Source organism: Ursus arctos, unplaced genomic scaffold (assembly GCF_023065955.2).
Source record: "Ursus arctos isolate Adak ecotype North America unplaced genomic scaffold, UrsArc2.0 scaffold_21, whole genome shotgun sequence".
Lineage (NCBI taxonomy): Eukaryota > Metazoa > Chordata > Mammalia > Carnivora > Ursidae > Ursus > Ursus arctos.
In genome coordinates this window covers 7514089-7537919 of record NW_026622886.1, presented here as the reverse complement: position 1 = coordinate 7537919, position 23831 = coordinate 7514089, and the positions used below count along the sequence as shown (strand labels likewise).

The following is a 23831-nucleotide window of genomic DNA, read 5'->3' as shown; positions in this document are numbered from 1 at the left end:
CTTATCTCCTGATTGACTCGTACCAAGGTACAGTCCTGAGTTACTTCCTCTTAATTGAGAATTCAGCCACCTATTAACTAGAGTTAGCACCAGGTTTCCCAAGCCAGCCAGTTTCCCTGGGCCACTGAGAACATGGAAACCACTGGGAGTCCATCTACCTTGATCTTGGAGGGGCTGGGAACTTCCCCATGGACAGGTAAATGCCTTGAGAAATCCCAACAAAGTCACCAAACCAAACTCCAAATGAGTTAACTCAGAAGTCACAAAATAAAAAGAGCAAGTAAGGAAAGAACACATGTATATATTCTGGTTCTCTCTGCTTCTTAAATATGCATTTTCTTCCCACAACAAACCTACAAAGGCAAGTGTGAGAGACTCTACTGGTTGCCTACTCAGAGCAGCTCTTCTGGTTTTCTATTATAAAGGCTGCAGACACACAGAAACCCTCACTCTCCCAGTCTCCCCTGTAGACAGGATGTAGACATATGGCCATCCTGACCAATGCACCTGAGGGGAAATCTGCTGGGAGATTCTGGGGAGAAGATTCCCTCCCGGAGAGAGAGAGAAAGAGAGAGAGACAGACAAAGAGAAGAATAAGGCTTTCATTTTCCTTCCCAGTGTCCTGAGAGGGGAAGACTGCTGGGTCTGCTATGACCACTGGACCATGAGGAGCCCAGGAGAACCCCCCAAGAAAACTACCGTCTCTCATGGAACGGCCAATCATTTGTAAGAAAAATGAATAGGTTGTTTAAGCCATATTTACTGGGACAGTTCTTCCTTTTTCTTTTTTTAAAATTGTACCAAAAGCAATCTAATTGATATTAGATCGTCATGTGAAAGAGCAGGAACCACAGTACTTCTGTACCTTCTCTTTGAGAACTGTCATCGTATAAAACAGTGAGTCTACACGAGATGAACCCATTCTGTTCTGACCGCACAAATAATGCAAGAGTCACTGGGGCTGCACAAAAGAGCCTGAAGCAAGTCCTTGGTGACCTGCTTCTCCATTGTACTCCTTTACCTGTCCCACAAGGCCATCTCAAACATGATCCAAGCAAAAAGGGTAGATTTACGAAGACACACAGCCCCAAGCAGTTCCCGGGTGTTCTTCCAACCACATTCTCCCCTGCGAGACGCTCTTACAGAAATGGTGGCACCGTAACTGCCACGATTCACAGGCAGAGGAGCCGAACCCCACAGTGTGCACGTGCTCTCCTACCTCTGAACACACCATGCCGCCCCCCACGTGGGGAGAACACGGTTTCTCTTCGGGTTACCTGCGTGACGTCACTCTTTTTTTCTCCTTCTCTTTCCCCCTTCTTTCAGAAGGAAAAATATTATCTTTTTTTTTTAAAAAACTGTGCTAACTCTATAAATTTTGTATACTGCAGCAAAGGCAAAAAGAACTGGAGTCCCTATACCCAGAGAGAAGAAATTAAATGTTGTCCTATGTGTTTCCTTTTTTCAATAATTATGTAACTATTTGGATGACTTTAAATTGGGGGGGGAGGGATTGGCTTTGTGTCTGTCTTTAAGCTTAATATTACATCACAAATATTTTCCCTCTTCACTGATTCAAGCAACATTCAATCTTGTTATTAAACCAATAAAAATTTCATCAAAAAGAGAATTTGAAAAGCTTCAAATACCCTATTGTGAAAATGTACCACAATCTCTCTACCCTTTCGCCACTACTGGGATTTAAGTTGTGTCTAATTTTTGCTACTGTAAACAAACAATACCATCATGAAATCCTTTGACTCCACCTCTATTTCCTCGAGGCAGGTCTGCATCCTGCAGCTGGCATGTATTTCTGAAGAATCTTGAGAAGTACTGCCACACCATTAAAAAGGAAAGTATTCTGATGTTCATTTGTAACAGACACTTTCACAAGAGTTGGTCCCGGTGGATACCTGACAGTATCGGCTAATATATTTTTGTTAAAAGCCTTTGCCATTTAGATATAAAAATCTTACTATCCTATTTCTCTGAATACATAGCAATGCTGTTATATTACTACATATGCGTTTTTATCCTTTGCTTTTCTAATTTTGTGAATTCCTTTATTCTTAGGCTTTACCCATTTTTCCATTGGTCTACTTTTCCTATTGATTTGTGAGCTCTTTGTCTCCTACCTTATGTCTATTCCAACTATCATTTTCCTCATCTATCACTTGCCATTTAATTTTGTTTCAGTTGCTGACTGACATTCAGAATTTTCCCTTTTCCCAATTAATTTCAATTAATCAAATCACTAGTGGGGCGCCTGGGTAGCGCAGTGGTTAAGCGTCTGCCTTCGGCTCAGGGCGTGATCCCAGCGTTCTGGGATCGAGCCCCACATCAGGCTCCTCCACTAAGAGCCTGCTTCTTCCTCTCCCACTCCCCCTGCTTGTGTTCCCTCTCTCGCTGGCTGTCTCTCTCTGTCAAATAAATAAATAAAATCTTTAAAAAAAATCACTAGTTTCCCTTTGACTAATTTTTTTTTCCATTTCTCTTTGCCATATACAAATTTTCCTCACCCTTCGATAAAAATTTTCATATTTTTTTCCCCTAGTCTGAATGTTTCTCCTTTTAAACTTAAGGCTTTAAACTACCCACAATTTATTTTTGTATCTGGCAATATCCTATTTGATCTTTTCCCAAATGCTCAGTCTTCACAATAATGCCTTTTGCTACATAATCCATTCTTTCTCCAGGGGTTGGAAATTCTTCCTTGAGCAGAGGTTGATAATTACCCAGAACATAAGATATCACTCTTTCCTTTCATATTCACAGCTGATAGAAGTAACTGCTCCCGGGACTCTTCCCTGCTGAGTGGAGGAAAAGCCTCAGCATTCTTATTAAGACTCCTTCATTCAAACATTTACTTAGAGTCAATTATGTGCAAGCACTATGCTAACAGTGGGGGATAGATAGGGTGGTTAAGAACAGAGGGGGTCCATCCATGTGGACTTCACATTGCAGTGCATGAGTCCGGCTTATGAGCAATACTTAGGCACTAAAGGTACTGAGGAAATAAGTATACAAGAGAAGTGTTGAACCAATAACTACACAATGACCAGTGTCATGAAAAAGGAAACAGAGTGGCATGACAACCTGGAGCAGGGGAATCCAAACATTAATAGAATGGTGGGCCAAAAAATGGTTTCCTGAAGATTTAGACTGAGCTCTAAACAATAGATGGGGAAGGAAGTGAGGAGGGAAGACTTCTATTTCAGGTAACACGGTGAACTAGATATACTAGAAAACTATATATAACACATATATAATACATATATATGCATATTGATATGCATAAATTTTCATCCAAGGGTGAGGAAAATTTGTATATGGCAAAGAGAAATGGAAAAAAAAGAGTCAAAGGAAAACCCAAGTTTGATTAACTGAAATGAAATATATTTCAAATTGATTAATTGAAATGTATATATATGATATACAACATTGTGTATCATCCATATGTATATAAGCAATGTGTGTGTATATATATAAGTACAGATAAACAGATATTATATACACAGTTATATACAACATATGCATACAAATACATACCATATCTGTATATTATATATACCTTAGTACATACTAAAATGTATATTATACAGATACAATCGAAATAACACCTATGTCGGGGATGGCATTTTACAGAGTGTTATGTTCTAGGAATCAAAACCCACACTGACTACCAGGCTGAAGGGCCCTTATCCTGTTTCCAGCCCCTTCTAGCCAAGACGTCTTGACCAAATTGCCTCTAGTTTCAGGTTCCTCATCTGCAACATGGGATCATCATAGCACCAACGCTGAAGGGTGGTAGTGATAATTAAGTGCGAGAACCCACATTAAATAGTACTGTGTCCAGTACAAAGTACCAAAGTACCAAATAATGCTGGCTTTTACTGTTCTTTTACTACTATTTTCTATGTATATTGTTGTCTATCTACCATCTTATTTAGTGTTTAGCTTACTAATATTTTCTCCATTGCTCGTTCCTAAACTGGCTAGAGCATTGCCATTTTCTCATACATAGAACCAGCTTTCAAAAATTTAATTCTAGTTTTGCTTTTGATTTTTCTTATTTCACAGCCTTCTGCTATTAACTTTATTTTCCTTCTGCTTTCCTTAGGTCCACACCATTATTCTTGTTTAAATTATCAAGTGGAATGTGAGGTGCACTTATCATCATCTTTGTGCTTGAATAATGAAGGCACTGAAGGCTATTAAAACATCTCCAATGACAGCTTTGAGCACATTCCATAAGCTTTACTGTGAAATATTCCTCTTTTGTGGTTTTCAAAATAGGCTATAATTTTGAGTTTTACTTCCTTTTGGATTAAATAAGCATTTAGAAAAATCCTTCGCCTTCCCGTAATTTCCAGGTATGTTGAACCTCCCATTTAAAAGTTTGTTCCTGATGTAGTATTACTTCATTGCAGCCAAGAATGGGACCTGTATAATTTTTATGGTTTGGAATTTAATGAGGTTTTCCTGTGCCCTCAATTTATGCAATTTTTTCATAAACACATGAAAATCCAATTTTATTCCATTTTATGGATATGAGCTTTGTTATCTACTCATAATGATTATATTCTTAAAACTGCCTTTGTCATTAACAATATGATTTGCCTTTTTAGTGGCTGAAACTCTACCAATATAGCCTACATTTCTATCAGTTTTTGCTTTATATATTTGAAAGCTTTCTACTTAGAAAACAGCTTGGCTATTTCCTCTTACGGATATCACACTTGTCAATTTGAAATTGCTAATTTCAATTAAATACACTTTATAGTTAAGGTAGTCTGAAATTAACATCTGTACCTTCTTTTACTTCGTATGTCTGAGACCTCCTATATACAAATTTATTTTTTATAATTTATTTTAGGTGTATTTCTTGAAGACTGTAAGTATACATTAAGATACTGCTACTTAATCAAGCATCCCAGTTTCCCTCCAATAACAGAAGTCTAAAGCATGTATATTTGTTAAAATAAGTGATGCTGGTTTTGCTTTTGGAATAGTATTTTTATGCATTATTTTTCAGCTTTGAAAAAAATTACATACATTACAATCACCCCTTTTAAATGAACAATTCAACAAATGTATACACATTTGTATACACAAATGTATACACAAGTCTGCAACCACACAACGCAATCACTTTATACGACAATTCTATCACCCTCCTCCCCATTTCCTTCACACCCCTTTCCGGGTGGATCCCCTCCGCCCCACTCTTTGGCCCCTAGTACCACCTGTCTTGCTTTCAAGAATTTTGTGTAAGAGTAATCATACAAAATATGCAGTCTTGTGTGTCTGGCTTTTTTCACGTAGTATACTACTTTTGAGATTCATTGATACTGTTGTAAATATCCTATTCATTGCTGAGTAGCATTCCATTAAACGGATATACAAGAACTGTCTTCTCTGGTTGATGGACATTTGCATTCTATGAATAAAGCTGCCATGAATATCCAATAACCAATTTTTGTGTGTGCATGTTTTTATTTCTCTTGCATGTGAATACCCAGGAGTGGTACTGGTGGGCCATAATGTGAGTCTGTTTAACTTAAGAAACAAACTGTTTCACAAAGCGGATGTACCGTTTTACATGTCTACTAATGTACGGCGGTGCTGGTTGTCCCACATTCTCACCAGCGCTCTGTATTGTCAGTCATTTTAAATCTTGGCCATTGTAGTGGGTGTGAAGCAGAATCTCTGATGACCTTAATTTGCATTTCCCTGATGACTAATGATGTTGAGCACTTTTGTAGGGACTTACTGTCTATCCTTGTCTTCTTTACTGGTATGTCTCTTAACATCTGTTGCCCATTTTTAAATTGAGTCATTTGTCTTCTTGTTACTGTTCTAAGAGTTCTCTGCATATTCCAGATACAAATCTTTTATCAGACATATGCTTTTGCAAATATTCTGAGTTTGTGGTTTGTCATCTTATTAATGTCTCGGAACAACAAAAACTATCACTTCAGATGAAGTCCAATTTATTAGTATTTTTTTCTCTTTTAGCTTGTGCTTTTTATATCCCACTTGAGAAATCTTTGCCTACCTGAGGTCACGAAGATTTTCTCCTCTGTTTTCTTTTACCAGTTCTATTGTTTTAGTTCTTACATTTAAGGTGTATGATTCATTTTAAGTTAATTTTTGCATATGGTACCGAGACAGTCAGGGGTCATTTTCTCCCCCACATGTATATCTAATGTTCCAGCATCATTATTTTTTTTCTCTCTCACTCTGTTTTTGCTCCATACCTACGTCATACAGACTTTGTTTCACCTGCAATATTCACCTCCATGACTTAGTTTTAATTCTATTTATAACTTTACGTGTGGTCACCTTTGAGTTTTGCAGAAACAGCCTACTTTTTCTTTCCCCTGATGATCAGAATGAAGAGTTACAGAATTCTACCTGAGTTATACAAAACCCAAGAAACTTAGCACGTTTAGATCCAACACACGCACTTCCTGGCCAGTTTCAAGTGCCTGAACAGCCCACTCCAGCATTCAGGGCAGCATCATTTTCCAACAGCCAAGAGATGGAAGCGACTGAAGTGTCCACTGACGGCGAACGGAAAAAGAAGACTATTCAGCCGTAAAAAAGAAGGCGGTCTGACCATCTGTGACAACATGGCTGGCCCTTGAGGGCATAATGATAAGTGAAAAAAGACTGAAAAGATGAAACACATATAATCTCACTTACACAGGAATCTTGAGGGGGGGGGGGTGGGGGAGGAAAGAAACCCAAAACAAAAACAAAACAAAGAAACAAAAAAACCCCCAAGCTCAGCTACAGAGAAGGGCTAGATGGTTGCCAGAGGTGGGAGGTGCAGGGTGGGCAAAATGGGTAAAAGTGGCAACAACAACACAACTGTTCGGTTATTTGCGTAGGTTTTTAAGAACAACTTTCAGCATTTGCATTCATCTTTGCAACTGACTTAAAACAATTATTTACACATCATTCCATGCGTAACTTCTTCCGGTACATACTGCCTGCCCCTTTAGAACAAGACCTTTTCGTTCTTGAATATTCATTTTGATTACTTTTTTTTGGTTGGCTGGCAAATTACTGATGATCCTTTCCTCAAGAAGTATACACTGGTGTATATTCGGTGAGCTCTTGCATAGAATATCATTTTCTGCTCTTTTTATACACGAGAAAACGTGGCTAGTATTCTGAGGTCTCTGCTCAAAAAGGGCTGTAGACATTTTCTTTTTTCTTTTTTTTTTTTAAGACTTTGTTTATTCGACAGAGATAGAGACAGCCAGCGAGAGAGGGAACACAAGCAGGGGGAGTGGGAGAGGAAGAAGCGGGCTCCTAGCGGAGGAGCCTGATGTGGGGCTCGATCCCATAACGCCGGGATCACGCCCTGAGCCGAAGGCAGAGGCTTAACTGCTGTGCCACCCAGGCGCTCCCTGTAGACATTTTCTTAAGGACATCTATTATTACAGCAAAACGGCTCAGGCAGAATTTTTATTCTTCGAAGATATGTGTCTCTCCACCCTCTGCCCTCGCATCGTGGTGGCGCTTCAGAAATCAGGCTCCACTGCTCCTCCGTAGCCACCAACCCTATGTGGCCACTGAGCCCTTGAAATGCAGCCTGTCCAAGTTGAGATGTGTGAAATATACACTGACTCTTGAAGACAGTATGAAAGAAAGTATGCAATGTATCTCCTTAGTAATTTTTAAAATGCTGATCCTGTTGAAATGATAATGTTTTGGATATGTAGTTTTAAATGAAATGCTATTATTAAAATTCCTTTCCCTTGTTTCATTTGCTTTTGGAAATGCGACCAGCAGAAAACTCGCAATTATATCTACTATGCGTCACTATATTTCTATTGGACAGTTCTGCTCAAGAGCCAGACTACTTAGAGGCAGATTCTGGTTCACGATGCTGAATAATTTCAATGAGTCTCTTTTCTAAGATTCCATTTCCTCACCTGGAAATGGGTGGAAATAATTATACTAACCTTAAGGCTTACTGCAGGGATAAAATAATATTATGCATGTAAAGCTATTATGTTGGCACATAATCAATTCTTACTAATGAGAGTTATTATTATTCTTCAAGGAAGGATTTTTTTTAAATCCTCATAACTCAATTATGTTTCTAGGGTAGCCCCTGATGTGGGCAACTTATGGCCCATTTTGCCTAGATTGTAGGGGTTCCTTCTGATCTGCATGCATAGAATTCTTCTCACCTCTTGAGACTTCTTCTTGGGTTTCATCATCCTATGGATGGACCACCCAACACAATCGCCTTACAGTGCCAGGAGCTCCTAATTTTCATTCAATTTTCATCCCACCACCTCAGCCACTCCATCTCGCGGTAACATGTCAAAAAATAAACCTCATCTAAAACACTGGAGCTCAAACATTTCACTCGCCAAATCCAGCCTTTTATCCTTTCAAAACATGTGGACAAAGACTCCTATTCTCACTGGGAAAATATCCTAATCTCCTAATTTCTAGTTCACTCTGCCCATCCCAGTCACCCATTAAATACCTCTGGTCTTTTTTTTTTTTTTTTTTCGTCTAGCTTAGATTTCAAAATCCATCACTATAACCACATTTCTGAATCACTGATGCTGATTTTTAACTCAAATTGTGGATTGGTACGGTTTTTGGTACAAGGGAAGAGCACCGCATTAAAGGCCAAAAGGAGTAGCTTTTGGTATCAGCCCTACTTCTCATTAGCAGCATTCTGCTCCATCCTTTGGTAAATTCCTTACTAATGCAAGAAAACAGGTGCTGTTTCCACGCATGGGATTCCTGAGGACACAGTGAAAGAAGGTCACAGAAGCACTTCTTTATCAAGGAGGAACAAACACCGAATGAGAAGGAATGAGAAGGCCACAGCCATGAAAAGGGGAAGGGATCAACCTCACGATGGGGAAAAGGTGGGTCAGGGGAAACTTAATTGCTTTAAATGTGTTTAAGCCACTGAGCCCAAGCCAATGACAGCTCCAGATGGGGCACGTCAGGTACGTAGATCTGACGCACCTGCTGTATCCTGAAGGCCCACAGAAAATAGTAGGGGAGACAGTGATGGACGTGAGCACATTCAAGGAAGGCAACAACATGGAAACCACGTATTGCACAGAAACGTCACAAGATAAATTTAAGTGTCAGCTACGTTCCAAGCGCTGCCATTTGGGATACGGTTAAAAGAACGGAGAAGAGCAGAGGACTCACTCTACAGTCCTGTGGCAAAGAAGCCATGCATTTCTTAGAGCCACTTTTGACCAGATTTTGTCCTAAGAGCTTGGCATAGAGATAAAAGTTACAGGTCTTGTCCTCCTGGTTCGCACGGTCTAGTGGGGAAGGCACATGAATTATCAATGACTTATACACTTGCGTTTGGTCTTTATTAATGCTCAGGACCAATGGGGGAATCAAAAAGATAAAAAATTTCGGTACAGCACAAGGCGAATATTTCTAATAGAGCTTCTAAATATGGAACAAGGTCCTTTGGGAGGTAATGGTCTCTTATCTCTGAAAGTATTCAAAAGCAGAAGATTAATGACCATTTATATAGAATATTATAGAAGAAAGTGGAAGGTTATGCCAAATGAATGCCAAGTTCCTTCCTAATTAAGAGTCTATGATTCTCAAAAGGAGACAGGGCCCATTCACTAGGACACTCCATTATACAAAGAAATACTTGCCTGTGTATAAAGTGAACTGTACAACTGACACAGGAAAGATTCTTTTCTAACGCAGATTACAATTTTTGCTGACAATTTTCCACATGTGATATTTAAAAGCCAATGACCGGCCTTCTAAATACGTTTTCAGATGCACTTCACTCATCCATGTCCACTCTATGATCTCATCCTTGTTACCCAAGAGAGAAGAGCTTACGGCAAAGGCCAGAGGTGCAGTGTGGGCCTTACAGAACCAGCCCTCATAGTCGCAAACCACATGCATAACCCAGGGCCCAAGAAAAACAACGAAGAGTGGGAGAATCGTAACTTTTCCAGACCTGGACATAATATTTAACCCCAGTCAGCCCTACTATATAACATGAGACCCAAAACGATAGAAGGAACAAGAGCGAAGATTTAAGAGGTTAATCATAGCCATTTTCAAATCTAAGGGAAAGAAAGGGACGAAGACAGAATCTGTGGCTGCCTACTATGCGCCAAACACTGTGTGCTTTCCATTATGAGACCTCATTTACTGCATTTAACCCTCACCAGTAAAAAGAGGCTAGAGGTAACAATTTTAAAAAGACAATTAAGCAATGGGTGTCACTCTCAGTATTACATATTATTAGGGAAGCCGCCCAAGATAATCCCAAAGGTCACACATACTTCACTTTGCTTCTCACTCTTCTGCCGGGCATCTTAGAGCAGATCATGTCCTCCGTGGGACATGTCCTAGGACCCCCTGTCCTTCCTCTGCAGGCCTACCTGGAACCTGCTCCAGCCCCACGGGGGTATTTGGTGACTGCACGTGAAGTCCAACCATTGTCAAGAGTGGTGCCTTTGAACTACTGCCCAGGCCCCACAATCAAAACACCCAGACCCAACTCTGGGAAGAGGACTGTGTTGGAAAGAATCACATGTGAGATCCCAGACAATTCTTAACTGCCCCCCACCCTGCCCCGGGCCTTATCTGTCCAAGACAGCTATTTTTATGGGGGTTCCTTCGAACCCTGAAGCCCTATGGCTTCCTGTTTGCATCAGTCCCTCCTAACTGAAAATGCCCACCATTAAGGAGGCACAACTTCTTGGGAAACAGAAAGGGTAGGGAGCAGTTTATCCAGCCCCCTAATGAGAGGAACAATGGAAGTATGTCTCCCAAAGGACAGCAGGGTGCTGAAGGATGGCCGTTATCTAAAGAGAGCTTCTGTGATACTCAACAAAGAGGAGCACAAAGGCAACAGAGTAGGAGTGGGAAGCCAATTTTTAGAGTCAGCCATTAGTATTTTCTGCAGCCATAGCCCTGGTTCTCACTTCATAACCTTTCTGATGTTGGTTACGAGCAGGCATCAGGTCTAAGAGAAAAGGAGATAAATTAGGATCCCCAGCTGGACAGGTGAATCATGAAACAGCCCCTGCCCCAGCAGCTTCCCACTGTAAGCTCGGGATCATCCTCACCCCAGCTGATGGCATGGCGGTGACCTTCTGGGCCAACTGGGGCAAGATGAAAGGCTGATTGGTATGCAGGGTCTTGTCTGAAAACTGACAAGGTATGTGTTGATTTAAGGCCGACTGTCCAGAGAGTGACCATTCCGTTTGGAAAACAACCCCTGGGTGGGAGTGATGGGGCCGACCCGAACCCAAGCAGCATCGCGGGTGTCCTTTTATCTACAGCAGGAAACTCCATCCCCAGTAGGCCTTGAATGGAAGGGTCATGCTTAAAGTATCTGTTCTTCTGCAACAACCGGGAAAAAACCACCACCAAGAGCTTAGAGGACCCTTGTCTAGACACAATTACAGGGTCCCAACTTAAAGCTGTCCATAGGGGCACCTGAGTGGTTTAGTCGGTTATGCGGCTGACTCTTGGTTTTGGCTCGGGTCATGATCTCGGGGTCCTGGGATCGAGCCCTGCATCAGGCTCCATGCTCAGTGGGGAGTCTGCTTGAGATTCTCTCTCTCTCTGCACCCCCTCCCCGCTCATGCTCGCGTGCTCTCTCAAATAAATAAATCTTTAAATAAATAAATAAATCTTTAAATAAATAAATCTTTAAATAAATAAACAAACAAATAAATAAATAAAAGCAGGCCACAGAGAAGGAAATCCAACACAGGAGAGCGCGGATTATGCAGACAGGTAGTTCTGGGTTTTAATCCTGGCTCTGCCATGTACGAGTTATATACATGGCTTCGGGTTAACTAACCTCCCCAAGCCCCAGGCTCCTTCCCTGCAGAGTGGGGGTCACCGTAGCACCTGCTCCACAGAGCTGTGAGCATTCTGTCAAAGCAGCACATAAAACACGAGAAACAAAGGGCCCCATAAATAACACATGTTACACTGCAGCCTAATGGGGTCCAGAGGCCCTGAAGGCAGGAAATCTGAGTTCAAGCCCAACTCAACAGTGGCCATTTCACCGCACCGTGGCTGCGGCCCATGCCTCTCTCTTTCCCTTCAGATCTGCTCCAGTCTGTGGCTCCTGAATTATACAATCCCATATCTCACAGCCTTTCATTTGGAGAGGGAAAAGTTAAATAGCAGCCGTGGCATTTATTAGCTGCCTGATCTTAGGCAAATACTCTTCAACTCTATGCTTCAATTTATAAATTATCTGTGAGATGGAGGTAATAAAACTTCTCAGTCCATCCCGCAGTGCTGTTGTGAGGAGCGAGTGGCAGCATGCCTCCATCTACAAAGCTCCCCACAAAAAGAACTCTCCCTCCCTCCGCTCCTCTCTCCTCTATTGACAGGAGCTACACGTCTTGAGCAGAGTTTGGGGCGCAAAGACCCGCTCCATCCTGGTAGCCTGTTGATATGGGGACTTGGAGGCTGGAAATGAACGGGCCCTGTAAACATCAGGAAGACCAAGGAGCCTTTCACAGGCCGCAGAGACCAGCAAGCTGAGCGATCGCTATTTGCAAATCTACACTAATTGGTCATTACCGAGAGAAGCATACCAGTCCACTGCGGACTTCCCACAGTTCATTTTTAATCATGCACCAATCCCTCATAAATTTCCTCTCCCCTCTTAGTCCATTCTCCAGCACTAACAGATATAACAAGGGGCCCACAGGAGTGTTTCTGAGAAATGCCATTTCCAACAGCTGTACAAAGTGATTCCTCGGCACCCGATCGGGGGAGGCCATCATGTGTGTTTGCCGAGGGTACCATCGGACACGCTCCGTGAATGCAACTGCAGACCCCGGCACGAGTCCTTTCCTCTCCTGCTCTTCCTCCTTTGCTAACGTCAGCAAATGGATGGTGTTTTAATGTGTTCACGGAAAGACACACACCTGTCCCAGGGCTGCTCCTGGGACGTTCCACAGGCGAGCACAGATGGAGCTGCTTTATTTATGCCACTGCAGGGACACTGGTAGACAGCTACCTGGCCGTCCGCCCGTGCCCCGAGGCACAACGGGCCTCAGGAATGTGGTGAGCACTGACAGTGATCAAGAAAGCCCTTCCTGATGGCTTTATTACTCTTAGGGACCCAGCTCTGAGTTTACTGTAGATCATCGTTTTGCAAATGTTTTCATAGGCCAGGCATCACACTAGGCATTAAAGATGCAAGGCTGATGAAAAGCAGACCTGTCTCGGCCCTTTTGGAGCCGACTGTCTAGGGGAGGGAAGCACCTTTACCAGCGTGTTCCACAAAAGCACAAAAGATCACACTCGGCGTTGGGGTCACTGAGGAAACGTACGTGATCCTATGAGAACGTACAGCAAAGGATCCCCTACGAGATAATGAACGCAGGGAAGGGTTCTCAGTAAATGTAGCTTAAGCCAAAGAACGTGGAATTAACTAACAACGGGGAAGAGGAGGCCGACTGGGGAACAGAGCTGAAGAGAGGACTAACCTGTGCAGTAGCCCCCTGCTGGGGGAAGGGGCCGAGCAGACGTGACGACCTAGTGCGTGAGCAGTGGTCCAAGTGGGCGTAGGACGAAGCGAGGGAGGCAGGAGCCAGAAAGCGCAAGGAAAAGCCACTCAGGGCTGTGGTCTCCATCTTAGGAGCACGGGGAAACCACGGAGGGTTTTATGCACGGGGAAGGGGATGGCATGGTGGGGCATGCTTCTGGGAAAGCCACCTCATGCTGCTGATGGAGAATCCATTTGGGGGAGGAGTGAGCAGAGGGGAAAAGACGCGTCTGAACAAAAACTGCTGTTGTGTTGGGGAGAGGTCACAAATGCTTACAGAGGGATGGTGGCGGGGGAGACGGAGGGCAGCTAGGATGTGGGATGGGCAGACGTGGGGAGAGGGACAGGGGGCTGTCAGAGATGACCTCTTGGTCCTGGAGGAGCAGCTACGTAGGCAGACAGCAGTACTACACCCAGGAGTGGCTCCAGCTGCGGGGAGGGGGCAGATCGTGCTTTGGGGTTTGCAGAGCTGGATTCTATATAAATCATCACGACTGTGATCATCCATTATGGCAACACCGTGTTTACAAAGTGCTTTCATACTCATTGACTTTACAGGATACTGACAAGAGTCTCAAGAGATACAAGCTGGTGGGACATGGGTGTTTCACTGGTAGGAAAATAAAACACAGGTGTTCGGGACCTGGAACGGGGTGGTCAGTAGCAAAGAGCACAGGACACTGGAGACAGTATCTTTTAGAACACATCTGATTGTATTTTCTTTCTTATTTTTTTAAGCCATGGACCCTCCAATTTGAACGGATAAGTCCAGGATGTAAAATAATGAGCAGCCAGTCTTCCTGGACGCAAGTGGGCCACGTGAGAGAGCACCAGTCCCTCCGCCCCCCATGTCATCTAAGACCTCAACCTCAGGGGAGCCCCAGCATTCCCAGGAGTGGATAATAGCCCTGTGTGCCTTACTCCTTCGGTGTCCCCCTGTCCATGGATTTCAAGAGCTTTTTTTATTTTTTATTTTTTTAAAGATTATTTATTTATTTATTCGACAGAGATAGAGACAGCCAGCGAGAGAGGGAACACAAGCAGGGGGAGTGGGAGAGGAAGAAGCAGGCCCATGGCAGAGGAGCCCGACGTGGGGCTCGATCCCACAACGCAGGGATCACGCCCTGAGCCGAAGGCAGACGCCCAACCGCTGTGCCACCCAGGCGCCCCAAGAGCATTTTTTAAAAAAGATTTTATCTATCTATTTATCTAGAGCGTGCACACAAACAGGGGTAGAGGCAGAGGGAGAGGGGGAGGTAGAGGGAGAAGCAGGCTCCCCACTGAGCATGGAGCCCGATGCAGGGCTCGATCCCAGGACCCCGAGATCACAACCTGAGCTGAAGGCAGACGCTTAACCAACTGAGCCACCAGGCACCGCAAGAGCATTTTAATCCTATGTTGCCTTGGCTGCAAAGGGGAGTGGGGCATTTTCAAAAACCTGTGCATTTCAGACACTGCTGGGCCTTCACGGGAGTTACCTTGTTTAGTCCCTGCCTTGGTGGCGTGACTGTCACTGTGCCACCCATTAAACACCTGATCAAGCCTGGGCTCAGAACCCAAATCAGATGGCTCTTCAATGGCAAGCCAGGGTGTGAACTTGGGGTTCTGTTGAACCACTTTTGTGTTTTCTTAAAAAGTAGGGGGTACGGGCGTGCAAGGGACAGGGCACAGGATTGCCCAAAAAAAGGAGAGTGAAGGAGGCAGAAACATCCTGTGTGCCGGGCGCTGCGCCTCCCCTCCCATTGCTTTTCCCCACTGTTGGCGCTGAGACCCTGGGAGACAGAGAGGCTTGCTTTCACCTTAATTAGCGTAGCAATTTGCTAAATTTTGTTTTTCCCTTTTAAGAGTGTTAATCAATTTTAGCTCAGAATAGATTGGAATGGCACACAAATTACCACGACAATCCCCAAATGCTAAATTCTGAACATCTCGATCAACCTCAGAGTCTGAAATATGGGAAAATCAGAAACTCCGGCCGGCATCTCTGTGATCTATTTAAAATGTTATGGCTCTGAAATGAAAAGATAATGGCTTTATGAGGTTTGGAACAAGCAATTTGCTGGAATCAGCCTCAGCCTAGGTGTTTAGTCCTTCCCAAGGTGATTGCAGACAGAGCATCAACATATTTCTGCAAAGTTCCATGTTCCTCTAACAACGGCCATTTGTTAAATCCACAAGCATTACAGGGTACCAACTATGCACCAGAAATCAGAAGAGTGAGACGTGCTCCCTGCCCTCTCCCCTATTAAAAAAGGTTCTAAACTGAAGCAGGAGACAAAGATCTCCTCTTTCCTGGAGAAATCAGGGAAGGTTCTCCGAGGAAGTGCCGATGCAGCAGAGTCCTGCAGGGTGAACAGGAGTTGTGACAAGGTAGGTGGAAGGGTATGTCAGCTAAAAGGAAGTGCATAAGCAAAGCTCAAATGTAGGAGAGCGAGCAGAGACCAGAGGTGGTTTCCTAAGGCTGAGTAACAGGATGAATTTCCGGGAAGGACCCAGATAAGATGGGAAGAAGAGTCAAGAACCAGAAGAAGCAGGACTTCTTGAGAGTGTGAATCTCAATCCTGATCCAGGCAACGTGGCACCACAGACAGGTTTTAAGCGAGTAAACGACATGACCAAACGAGTCTCGCTCGGCGAAACCTTCTGCTCCAACACGATCTTTCTATTTATTCGGCATCATCTTTTAAAGCACATTCACATATATTCTCTCACTTTTGCCTGTTCATTACCCAATGAGATTGGTGTGATAATGCAGTGATTACTGATGAGAAAACAGACACAGCAAAGGTATAGATTGTTTATTTTGTATCTTATGATGAGTCTGGGTAGCAGAATTCTCTAGAATTCTCTAGAAGAGCTACCACAGACCTCTTTCAGATGCCTACCAGGCCAACGGCATCCCCCTCTAAAGAAAGCCTTGGTGACCGTAACAGCCCAGACCAGCACGCATTCTGTGCCGAAGAAGGGGCCCCTTTGAGGCTTTCCCTAGGGAAATCAGATCTGGGTGGCAAACAGCCTCAGTTACACCCTGGACATAACCAGCTGAAAGCTGAGGTTTCTGACATTGCCAGTCTACAAGACCACCGCCAAGAAAAGCGTCCGGCATGAAGAGGCACTCAGGGAGGCCCCTCTCCCTCCCACTGCCTGTACCTTGAGCTCATCCGCATTGTAGAAGTCCACACGCACGGCAGGCACCATCCAGGTCTGGAAGAGCGTCGCCAGGATCTGCTCCGCGATGGAGTCGGCAATGAGGTGGAAATGCAGGGGGTTCCGCCTGTGAGAAGTGGGGGGAAGAGGAGTCAGGAGGGACAAGTAAGGGAGCTCCAGCTGCAAAATCACATTCTTACCCATTTGTAACATGTGGTCAGTTTCTAAGAGCAGCTGTGAACGGAAGCCAGGCACGTTACCAACCCAATGCTTGCTGGTAACCAGGATGCCAGAGCTGAAAAGGAGAGAAGGAGATCACCACCCCCTCTTAGGATTTCAGACAGGGTCAAATCATTGGTAACACTCCATTCAAGCCAACCACCATATCTGTTACTAGCATATTTGTGTCTCTAAAAACCTTAAGCAGAGCCTATGTTAACAATTTGGCCAACCCTTTATTTCTACCACCTAGACGTTTGGGCATTAGTTTCAGGAGCACATGGACAGAGAATGAAGCCTTCAGATCTGCTGAATGCAACAGGCAAGATACTTCTCCCACAGCATGGTACTGAGTTCTGTTTGCTGCTTGTTCTTCTCCAAAAGAAACCCAGGCATCCCAGATGGCATCATTGGGGACCCCCCCATCACTGAATACCAGCTTACCCTCACTTTTAATATTTCTACAGCTTTGAGTTGTTCCCCTCAACCAGCCATTACTGGGGGAGCCCCCAAAATACAAAGCAGCATTACACAAGGGCAAAGCTTCCAGTGTCAAATGGAAATGGACTCCGGTCCCAGGTGTGGCATGTATTAGTGGGGACTTGGGGGATGTCACTTCTCCCTCTCTCTGCACTGCTGCTGCTTCGTTCTGTAAAATGTTGAGAAAAAGCTCCTTATCAGGCTACTGTGTCAATTAGATAAGTGTAATATATAATGCATATCAAAAATAAACACAGGACCATAAACAGCAGATATGCCTTCTACTGTCATGACTACTACTGAGCAAGCAGAAATAATAGCGCCAACTGCAATAGCACAAATGAGCACCTCTGGGAAATCTAAAGATGAAAATGACCTGGTTCCCAGGACCTTAGGGAGCTCACACTCCTCAGAGAGACAGAAGATCCGCAACGTAATAAAAACACAAGGTGGAACATAACATTGATAACAACCACAACACAACACGACATCCTTCGGGCGTAAAGAACAAAAAGGGCGAATTCTGACCGGGTCGCGAGGACGTGGAAGAGCTGGGGAAGCTGTGCCCTAAAAGCTAAAGGAGTTTGATAGGAAGCAAAGGGAGAGGGGACGCAATCCAGGGAGCGTGGCAGGAGACTACAGCCAGAGCGCAGGGGGTGCCGGGAGCGCGTGGGGAGAAGTGGTTAGCTGGGACTCTAGACTCAGAGCAGAGGAGGAGGGTGGAGAGAGTGCAGGAAACACTGCAGTCAACACCCGAGGAAGCTGTTCCGACTTCCTCAGCGAGGCTTGGGGAGAAACGTGACCCACCTCTTAGGTCTCAGCCTTCTGAGGCTCTTCCCAGTTCTGTTCTAGATACAGAGACTCTCTCTCAGTTCCCCGTTCCCCCTTCTTCACGTGAGACTCTGCATATTTGATTTGCTCTGTAAGAAACCTTGCATTTGCTCATTGGATAAACACTTACTGAGCACCTACTATGTGCTAGATGAGCAGGATGCTGGGGACAAGGCAGGACACACCATCGCTGCTCTCACAAATCTCACGGTCTGGGCCCCTCTTCTCCCACCCTTCACACTCTGCAGCCAGCGTTTACCTCTTATCCAGCCTTCAGTTCCGAGGTCTACCATTGTTTTTTCCTCGAACCCTTCCCCAACTATCCAGGCCTGGTTCAGGGGCCCTTCCTAACAGACAGTCATCTCAGTACCAGGCACCCACCTTTAGGTTTTGACCACCTGTTGACCTGTCTAGATCCCCGCTTGACTGTGAGCTCAGGGAGGTCAAGGATCGTGCCAGTCATGTTCCAATGTATCACCTCATAAGCTAGCTCTGTGCCTAGAATGCAGGAGGAGTTCAGTAAACGGACCGAATGGATGGATGAGTGATGGACAGTAGACAGATAAGAGGAACGGAGGTGGATACATCATGCAGAAGATGAGACCAGGGCAATGTGAAATGAGGATCTGATTGAGATCATGTCTGGGGAAGAGCAGCAAGGAAGCTGAATCTAGAGGGATTTCAGGAAAAGAGATCTTAGGAAAGAGGGAAAATGAAGTGGAAGAAATAGAAGGGGACACCGTAAATTCCTGTTCATCCTTCAGACTTCCCTTTGTAAGCCAGCTCTTCCCAGACACCTTCTTTGAGCTCATCCGGGTCCCTTTTTCCTGCTAACTTGGCATCTCCTATAAAAAACATGCCTACCATTTTTTTTTTCTTTTTAAGTAGGCTCCACACCCAGCTCAAAGTGGGACTTGAACTCACAACCCTGAGATCAAGACCTGAGCTGAGATCAAGAGTCTGACACTTAACCAACTGAGCCACCCAGCACCCCCAAACCTGCCTACCATTTCTAGTATGACACCGCGACACATACTCAAGCATGTGGCTCCTTGACTCTACTGTGAGGTCTCTGAGGACAGAAACCCATATTTCCACCTCCATGCCTACTGCCCAGCAGAGAGCCTGGCACATAACAGGTGCTCAACAAACACTTGTGCAAGAGGAAAAGAAAGACCCTCCTTCTAGGTCACCATTAACCTTACTGTAAGAGGGCAAGGACGGTCAACAGCATAGTCTGTGCCAACGGTACAGAGCTGGGGGCTCTCTGCTCTAGAAAATCTGGATTGGAGCTCTGGCTGCATTAACTACTAACTGAGTGACCATAAGCCAGTTAACTCATCTTTCTAGGCTTCAATTTATTGATCTTCAAATCAGGAACAGTAAGTAAACAATATTGCATGGTGAGGACTGTGATATAATATAAAGTGCCTGGCATATAAGATTTTAATGTATGGTCTGAATGTCTGCGCCCTGCTCCCTCAAATTCATAGCTCAAATCCTAACCCATAAGGTGATGGTATCGGGAAGTGGGGCCTTTAGGAGGGGATTAGATCGTGAGAGTGGAAACCTCCTGAAAGGGATCAGTGTCCTTAGAAAAGGGGCTCCAGAGAGCTCCCGCCCTCCTTGCATCATAGAAGGACACAGAGAGAAGCCATCAGTCTGTAACCAGAAAGCAGCTCCCCCCCACCGCCCCTATCAGACCACGCTGGTGCCATGATCCAGGACTTCCCAGCCTCTGGGACTGTGAGGAATAGATTTCTGTGGTCTGCGAGCCCCCCTTGGTTAGAGCAGCCTCAAGCAGACCAGGACAATCATTGTCAGTGCTAACTTAGGAAACTGTGATTTTCTCTACTGCTTTGCATTACTTTTCAAATGAAGTAATTCCAATTAGTTCCTCCATCCATAAACCAAAAAATGAGTTGAATGAAGAAACATGCAACAAAGAGCTATCAAGCAGTAAGTACATGTAACGCATAACAGGGGTTTAGGTGATGCAGGAGCTGGGACTCTCCTCTCTTGCTGAAGCTATCAATCTGGCAGAAACACAGAGAGAATGCAGATAACTACAAAACCGTTGGAACATGGGTGTGCCCTAACACTGGGCCACCGCACATGACTGCAAAGTTTGGGAATGGCAAACCTCCTGGAGAGCCAACTGAATAGACGGATATGGACAGTAAGTGAAGGGTACCCCTAGAGTTGGATGGTGAACAACCTGCACAACTGTATGGGATGGCTCTGCAAGGAGAAGCACAAAAGCTACAGGGGTGGAAGAGGTGACTTCTCAATAGCGGAGAATCTAGGACGTTTGCACGGACTATGTGGCAAATAAGCCAGACCTTTGGATGAGAAGAGATGGGAGGATGGAGGAAGGCATTCTGCAGGATGTGACGGAAGAAGGGAAAGAACAGAGGCAGGAAAGTACATAGCATGTCTACTAAGGAACAACAGTCTTCTTCAGGTGGATCACACAATAACATTTATTGGACACCTACTGCATGCCAGGAATCGGAAGGATAAAAAGAAAAAGTCAAAGTCCTAATGGCAGGCTCGGCCAGAGTGCGTGACTTCTTAAGATCCGTGACTTTCATTATCTAAGAGAAAGACAAGATTTGGGTGCTGAGCAGGAAGGAGATCAAAGTTAATTGGACGTTAATCGGACTGCAGAGCAGAAGAAGATGGACCAGCGTGGGAAGAGGAAAAGGCTCACGGAGGAGGACGCTGACAGCATGCGTATGAGGCCTTCCCCTTACCAGTTCTTGCTCTGGTCTATTTCAAGCATCTCCCCGGAATGTAGCATAAATCCAGAGAGACACTTAGCTCATCTTTAGGGAAAAACTAGCTGTTTGCTTTGTCAAAGGGGCCCGTGTGCCTCATCAGAAGAATAGGAAAATGCTGCATCAGAGTATATACCCAGCCCCCCCGCCCAGGGGACCACTGAGACCCTGCCGGTTCGTGGACAGTCCCACCAACCCAAGGCAGGCTCACCAGCAGCAGCATGATCTTACTGCCTCGAAGCCGAATGCCCAGAGTGGCTCTGCTAAACACCACTCTGGGCACCACCATGAGGATGTGGGTCCTGCCAACTGCCCCTCTCGGAAGCCACAGGAAAAGCACCTGAAAACGCTGCCCAGACTACTTTGCTTCAAGTTTCTGTGTAAACCAGAATGTTTCCCTCAAGTGTCAATCTATAAATCCAACCACCGAGATGGCCGCACCTTCGCACCCATGGGCCGCTGAGAGTTAAGATGGCCTAACTGTGACTCTCCTAACCCCAGCTGATTAAGAATTGGTGGAGCGGTTAGTAACCTGTCTCTCCTCAAGAATGTAAGCTCCCTGGGGACAGACACTGGTCTCTCATTCACTGGTGTAGCCTAACCCCAGAACCACACCGGGCATAATAAATGGGGGCCCCTAACACATGTCCGTCCCCCTGAATTCCCTGCCAGGGCGAAGGGCACCCCATTCATCCAGCCTCACGAGCTAGAAACAGGGGCATCACCAGGGCTCCCTCCCCACCCATCTTCCGCACACCCAATCAACTCCACGCCCTGAGAGACAGCTTCCTCCGGTGATAAGCAGCCAGGTCTCTAAAGCCAATTGCCTGGCCGCTTCTTATCTTGGTTTGTAACAAACTAGGGATATGACATCACGCAAGCATGTTAGTCCTGGACTCTCAGCTTCTGAATCTGTAAAGTGGGGCTGTTACGATCAGTTTGAGCTAAAATGTATGAAGCACTTTGAACAGTGACCTGCAAGGAATATGGACGTAATAAATGTTACATGATGAGTGTATCTGCTCTTCCGTGAGATCTCATGAATATATTCACCCCTTCTCTGTCTCTGAGATGGCTCCCTCTAACAGATTCTCTGTCCTGTAAGCCCTGAACTCCCTCCAAAACGATCACACAATCCCCTGCCGTTGTATATGAATGAAGTCCAATGCAATGAATATCCACCATGCAATGAACGAAGTCCACCCTCCTCCATGGAGCTAGCAGGATCTTTGATGATCTCATCCTCTCCAAGCTCATGTCTTCCTCCTCCCTCCTCAAACCTGTGCTCCAACCATTCTCTTCCCCAGATCTGCATGTAATCAACTCTTCTCCTTCCTGAGGATTAAGTGTTACCTCCTCAGGGAGGCCCCCCATGGCCACTCCACCCAAAGTGCCCCTCCCCCCACTGCATTGCCCTGTTTGGTTTTTCTTAGCACTTCTTAGTATTATAATCTCTATATTCATCTGCAGGTCTATCTCCTGCCCACTGCTAGAATGTGAGCTGTGTAGGCCGGAGTTTCCCTACTTTCACAATGCACCTGTCCTCTTCTGTTCTCTCTCTACAACCCCAGTGCTGGGCAAGCGCCTAGCCACAGGTGCAATGTCCGAGATTAATCAGGTTTTCCTGCAGGCTTGTGTGCATGCTGTCTCTCTCCCCTGACCACCTTCACGTTGCCTTGCTAACTGCGTCCAGTCTTCCCAGTCAGTGTAGACACCAAGACACTAAGGAAGCCATTCCACTGTTCACATGTCCTTCTTTGTGCCTCCCAAGGATTTCAGGGCTCAGAAGACAGGTGAATGCTATCATCTAATGACCATTCACTTCTCTGTTCCCTGCTGGATGGGAGTCTTGGCACTGGAATTGTGTTTTGTGAATAGTCTTAAACACAAATCCCCAGATTTGTATTAGTCCCTTGTAGATATAACCACCCAGTAATTATTTATTGAAAGAATAAACAAACAGACAAGTTAATAATTATCAAAGAGATCTAACCGTCCTCACCGTCTGACAGATACCCAGTGCTATAAGTAGAGGCACTTAATGGGGCACCTGGGTGGCGCAGTCATTAAGCGTCTGCCTTCGGCTCAGGGCATGATCCCAGCTTTCTGGGATCGAGCCCCGCATTAGGCTCCTCCGCTGGGAGCCTGCTTCTTCCTCTCCCACTCCCCCTGCTTGTGTTCCCTCTCTTGCTGGCTGTCTCTCTCTCTGACAAATAAATAAATAAAATCTGTAATAAAAAAAAAAAGAGGCACTTAAGAAAAAAATGTGGGAGCAAACCTTTTAGCATTGACTTGGGCAATGGTCTCTTAGGAACAAAATCCAAAGCACAAACCACAAGAGAAAAAAATAAACTGGTTTTCATCAAAATTAAAAACGTTTGTTTCAAAGGATATCATCAAGAAAGTAGAGAAGAAGGAGGGCACGTATTGCAATGAGCACAGGGTGTTACAAACAATGAGTCATGGAGCAGTACATCAAAAACTAATGAATTACTGCATGGTGACCAACATAATGATAATAATGAAAAAGAAAGTAGAGAAGATAGCCTCAGAATGGGAGAAAATATTTGCAAAGCATTGATCTGATAAGGGATCTGTACCCATAATATATAAAGATCTTTTACAACTCAAACAATACAAAGACAAGTAAGCTGATTAAAAACTGAGCCAAGGAGGGGCACCTGGGTGGCTCACTCACGCAGGCGTCCTACTCTTGGTTTCAGCTCAAGTCAGGATCTCAGGGGTCCTGAGACAGGGCCCCGTATCAGCCTCCTCGCTCAGCAGGGAGCCTTCTTGAAGTTCTCTCC

The 23831-nt window shown here is 44.9% G+C and overlaps 1 protein-coding gene across 5 annotated transcripts in view; it reads right to left on the bottom strand.

Annotated features, from left to right (window-relative positions):
- LARGE1 (LARGE xylosyl- and glucuronyltransferase 1) overlaps window positions 1-23831 on the bottom strand; it is a 516017-nt gene that overhangs the window by 238607 nt on the left and 253579 nt on the right. For all 5 annotated transcript variants that reach the window (XM_044384456.3, XM_026499721.4, XM_044384455.3 and 2 more), the window contains one exon: window positions 16718-16841. In XM_044384456.3, coding sequence (XP_044240391.1) covers window positions 16718-16841 — 124 coding nt within the window. The remainder of the gene's footprint in view (window positions 1-16717; window positions 16842-23831) is intronic.